General features: G+C 36.9%; 1 protein-coding gene across 1 annotated transcript in view; it reads right to left on the bottom strand.

Moving 5' to 3' along the window:
• Window positions 1-557: 557 nt before the first annotated feature.
• Window positions 558-6000, bottom strand: part of LOC124994215 (broad substrate specificity ATP-binding cassette transporter ABCG2-like) — a 42043-nt gene continuing 36600 nt past the window's right edge. The window contains 3 exon segments of the mRNA XM_047566006.1: window positions 558-651; window positions 1261-1343; window positions 5369-5616. Coding sequence (XP_047421962.1) covers window positions 558-651; window positions 1261-1343; window positions 5369-5616 — 425 coding nt within the window.

Below are 6000 nucleotides of genomic sequence, written 5' to 3'. Positions count from 1 at the left end.
AAAACAGAAGAGACAAAAGCAGCCACCTCTTTACTGTAAGAAGGCCCTCTGGTCATTTCTATTCCTCCATCCACCAAGGGCTACACTTCATTAAATTCTTTGTCACTTTTACTTCCCACCTCTAATTTGCAGATCATTCCACCATTTCATCTCTACCAAGCTTCTTAAACTTTTCCCCTAAGTTCATCATGACCTTGTTATTTGCTAAGAACAGAAAAATAATTGCAGCCTTGTTATTGCTTATTTTCTCTGTAATGCTGGGATTCACTGACCATTTCTAACCCCGGAACTCCGTTTTCCCTCAGTAGCTGGCCCCAATCCTCTTGATTTTCCATCGATTCCTGAGTGTTCTTCTCAATTAATATTAGCAATCCATATACAGTCTTCAAAAGCTCATGTTGCACTTATATGTATATACAATTTATACTTGTCAATTAAAACAAACTAAGAAATAAAAACAATACTAGTAATCTCCCAATTTACATCCTTGGCTCAATTCTGAATGTCACCAGTTTGACCAGCAGACGCGGATGCTACCTCCCAGAGTAGAAACCTACTCACATAAAAAGATTCCTCTCCATCAAGAAGATCTCCCTGGTTAAAACACTAGTGACACACTGGAAGACAGTCAGCACATAGAGTGACCAGGCTCTGCAGGAAAGAAGAAGAACCAAAGCACTATGTTTAATTCAGTATCATTTTAGGGAAGATTTCTACTCACAGAACTTCTTTTATATTGTAATGATACAAATTAAATATTTAAAAAAAATACAGGTTAAATAGACAGGAACATGTGACTGCATGAGGTCTCTTCCCACTTCTGTCCCATAGTGGTACTGTTGTGACTGTAATTATAGTACAGTTTTTGAAATACGTGACATTTTGCTGAGCACTTATGTCTGGACATAGCCTTTAAAAAGTTCACTGAGAAATGGATTTTTAAGGCCATATTATGAGCACTTCTATAGGTAACAATCAATGCACTAAATAAGTGCTATCCATGTCTGGGAAGACCCAAATCCTACCACCTACCCTAGGCTCCTTTATCATTCTTAAAGGAAAAAAAAAAAAAAGGCAGTAAAACACCATACCCTCAATACTGCTTTTTGTTGAGAAAAAGAAAATTAACTCTTCCTTCAGTTTGCAATGTGCTCATCAACCCCCAATAAAACAATGACATTTATCCATATTTATTATGAATTCCCATTCATACTGGCTTCTTATAAACTTGAACAAAATAACAGTATTAAATTTACTTACCTATTCTGGATTTCAGTACAACCATTTTTCAGTCTAAGGAAAGCGAAACCTATCACCAGTCCCAGTATCAGTGCGATGATTATCTTTTCCAAAAGAAAAATGAAATGGAGTTGTAATTATACGTAAAATTTTTCCATTCATTTATTATGATATGATATACAGTTACATAATCAGATCCCTCTATGGAGATAAACATCCAAATGACTTGGCCAGAGTCCCTGGGAGAATACAAAATTGTGTCTGTTATTAGAGCAGACTCCTGACAAGTTCAGATTCCTCCCAGTGTTCACCAGGAACTGCCAGTCCAAGCCCCAGCTCTGGCTCTGGACCCACAGATGCTACACCTTAAAGCAGAATGATACAGAAAGTCACTTGGGGAACAAACTAAATCCCAGTGAGAAGAGTTCAGACGTGAATGGAACTCTCAACTTTTGTGCCAGTGGAAACAGGATGACTTTACACTCTCATTAAAAATAAGAAAATTTCAGGGCTTGGTATGTAGGTTAGCAGCAAAATGCTAGCATGTGCTGGGTCACTGGGTTTGACCCCAGCACCTCAAAAATAATAAAAACCATTTAAAAGCATACACACAAATTTTGATGATGGTATTTTGCATGGTAAAGACTAGTTGTAAGTTGGTTTCCCCCATTCAACCTAATGAGTCCTGGCCTGCTTGGAAATTGCATTGTCACTGTCACCAAAGCATTCAGTCAGTTTTTTTTCTGGGGACACCCAAGTGCTTCCATTACCATCTCCTCTGTCTGCCTCTCCTTCAACCTCAGCCAGTGAAGCCTACAGTCAACATATCCATCTGAGCTGACAATTCCTCACCATCCTCACCTACTCAGTCTGTGGACAACCCCCAGGGTTACTGGACCAACACCGCTTTTGTTCTGAGGATAAAAATGCTCTTTGGGATGTTTCAATCAACAAAAGTTATGGGTCACATTACCAGGTTTATTGGAGGAATTCTATATATAATGATTCATAAGTTAAATATAAAAATATAGGAATGGAAGACTAGAGAAAATACACTACCATCGATCTTGAAACTTCAGTTAAAAACATACTCAATATTATAATTGTATCCACACATGAAGTAATTTGTGAAGAAATTTTAGGTAAGAAGCAAATCAAAATAGAAAAACTAATCATAATCTAAAAAGACTGGTTTGTAAAGATGACAGTCGGGAATAATGTTATTTAAATGTTTCACTTACAAGATGTCCTTGAACATAAGACAGAAATTTAAGGGAAAATTCACTCTGTGGCATGTCTTCACTATCCTCAGACTATACTCTACTTCATGTCAACAGATCAAGTTTCCAAAATAAGTACTGATGGATCTGCCAATATGCAGCACACAGGTACACGACAGTCCATACTTTACTCAGGATAACTTAAATTCAGGTTTTCTACCCAGAAGTCTGCATTCTTTGTTTCTTCTGCATTCACACTTGATATTATACAAACACATCATTAGGATGTTTCCTACAGGTGTAAAGTTCGTTCTTTTCAGGCAGTTTCTAACATACTAGCAAATCATGAATCCCATAATCATGCCATGATTTTGAAGCACACCTGTGATATTCTTTTTTTGCAAGAAGAAAAGGAAAGACCAGGCAAAATAAAATTGCACAATGGAGCAAATGACTGGGTTTTGTGCATTTGGCCTCCAGCCTCAGTTTTCAACAGAAGGATTGGAAAAGAAATTCTCAAATATTTCATTCTGGTTTTATTAAAATGTGTTAACTAGAATTTCACATGATATATTCTGAGAAGTCTGTGCAGTCCCTAAAATTAATCCATAGTTAAATGTTAATATGCACATCTTCCAAACTGCTTTGATCAGGAAGTTTTGAAGTATTAAGTGAATAATAAATCTTATTCAGAACATCCATTCTTTCCAATATCTCCCAAATACAGCCTCTGGTTAGAGATCAAGTCTGAGTCATGTACATACCTAGTTCAACCAAAGGACAGCTATAAATCAACAGATACAAGAGTTATCAGAAAAAGTCATAAATATTTAACAACTCTATGACCAAAAACTTAGAGAATAAAAATCATACAAGATTAAAAACCCTATGCCAAGAGTAGTAAACTGTGGCCCAGGCTAAATGGGCTAAAAACCTATTTTTTTTCAAAGTCAATAGTTAAGAATGGTTTTTACCCCTTTTTTTAATAGTTGGGGAAAAAAGGTGACGTATCTTGTACCTAAATTTATGTGAAATAATTTATGTGTCATGAATACAGTTTCATGAGAACCCAGCCATGTTCATTTGCTTACATAAGCTATGGCTGCTTTCATGCAAAAATGGGAGCACTGATCACCTGAGACAAAGACCAGATGTGGCCTACAAAGCCTAATATTTACCATCTGTCCCTTTACTGAAAAGGGTTTGCCTACTCCTACAACACTACAGTGTTCACAAACTTTAACATGAGTTGTTCTGCTAAACTTCAGGAGCTTCAAGGTCCTATTCTTATTCCAGAGATGGCTACTTCTCTGAACATTTTTGGAATTCCTTATGAGACACTGGGTTTGCTGATGAGGGAAGTCGGCTGAACGTGCAACATGGGGACTCTGCGCTCCTTAAGGAAGCCTAGACCCAAAATAGGCACAATTCTGTGTAGACCAAGTAGTCATGTTCTGTTCCTGTCTGCCCATAACTACCACACATGTGTCTTGGATGAGACATTAACTTTAGAAGCCGTACAGAAAACCTAACACATAAAACACACTAAAGAATCAACTCATTATATCATCCCAGGTTGAACAGGTTGATGGATCTAACTTACCTGATGTGATTCCAAAAGCCATCAAATCTATTTTCAAAGAATAAAATGTTACCCTTGATTGATAGGACACAAAAGTGGCCCTGTTCTGACAGAATGACAAATGAAAAGTTCAGAAACATTTGGAACAACTGACAGCATGACTGAAATTGGAATGCAGGCTCTCAGGTACCTGGAAGGTGACAATACTTACATGTAAACACTGTGCTTCTCATGTTAAGAAGTCGTCCAGTAGAGCCTACAACAGGCCATCTTTCAGTACTCAACCTAAACTCAGTGAGTGGTAATAAAAATAACAACCCCAAAACAACCAGCTAAATAGATTTCCTTATAAAGGATGGACTAAAAAATTGGAAGTATCAGTGTTTTTTGTGACATAGGAGTTAAGAATAGGAAAAAAAAGAAAGAAAAAAAAAACCTTAATGAGTAATAATCAACAATGACCAAAGGCCAGTCAAAAGGAGAAAGAACATTATCACACCTTAGTTGAGAAAGTTAATGTGACAGTGAATAGCCTTGCTAGTGTGGTTACTACCTGAACATAAACTGAAAACTTTTCAAGGTATCTAGCGCTTTCCAAAGACTAGAATCTCTCAATGAGGAGGGTCAATTACAAGGAACACATTCTGCATACCTTAGAGAACACATTCTCTTACCTTAGAGAGTGGACAGACCAAAGTACACCTCAGGGTGTATTCAAAGCCACTAGCTTCCCCCACCACCTATTTCAAATGTGAACCAACCCTCTCTCCCTATCACTTGCCCCCTCTCTACCCCTATTTTGCCTAAACTTTTGCAGTCCCTTCTAATAAACTATATTTTTTATTTCATTGTTCAGTTATCATCTCTCTGCCTACATAAGAAAGAAATCCATGAGAGCAGAGACTGTTTTTATTCACTTTGTTCACTATCATATTAGAGTCCCCCAAATACAACACAACATCTTGCATTGAAGTTGCGGATTGAATCAATGAATGAAAGTAGCAGATACTAGAAAAACCCAAAGGGGATTATGTTGCCTTTATTTTCCATTTATTAAAAAATAAATTTCTTACCGAGATGATCCCTTATAGACTGTCTTATTCAAAAAATTCTGAGTTACGTATTCCAAGAAAACACTGAAAAAAATCTTTCTATATGTAAAAACTTCATTGTGCTTTACTGTTTCTATATCCCAAATGGAGCAGGGAAGACAAATAAATGGAAGGGTGGGTAGAAGATACACATTATCTTGAGATAGACAACGTCAGAACCAAATTACACCCACATGAATATTTCACAGCAAACCTAAAAGAATCTGTAAGATTACCTGAACTATCCAGGGCTGGAGATGACCCAGCCAGTTTTTGAACGAACGCCAGATAATCCATGTGACCTGGTGGCAGAAGGTGGTGCCATAGGTGATCTCCTTGAAGGCCGACCTCCTGTAATTGTCAACACCTGAAAGTCTCTCTAATTCCGTTTCTGTTTCTCTGTAGAAGCGGGATTCAGCATAAAACTGAGCTAATCCTTTGATCACTGAGGACTGTCTCGTTAACAGCTGTTCAGTTTCATGGGCTTTGGAATAAAAGTACAAAAGAGGAGAACATTATTAATAGTTGAAAAATAATTGAAGCCATTTTCTGTGATCCTTTTCATGGATAACACTTAAATTTTAAAGCCTAAGTACAGAAAAATCACTAGCGTTGTCATTGCTTTACACATCAGAAAAACAGAGGGAATTAACATGACTTCTGCCTGGATCTTCTGGCTAGAGCAAACTCACACTTTTCCTAAATAGTGGACCCTAATCCTTAAAATAGACTCCTTACCATACAGATTATAAGCCTTAATTTTAAAATTTTGGTCCTTGTTTTCTATTATGTGCATAAGTAAGAAGAGTCAATTTCTTTTCTAAAATTATGACCAAAATTATCATATTTACTTTTTAATGAAAACTCC

This window comes from Sciurus carolinensis, chromosome 10 (genome assembly GCF_902686445.1).
Source record: "Sciurus carolinensis chromosome 10, mSciCar1.2, whole genome shotgun sequence".
Lineage (NCBI taxonomy): Eukaryota > Metazoa > Chordata > Mammalia > Rodentia > Sciuridae > Sciurus > Sciurus carolinensis.
The sequence above is the reverse complement of the archived record's forward strand: the minus strand, read 5'-3'. Positions and strand labels throughout refer to the sequence as shown.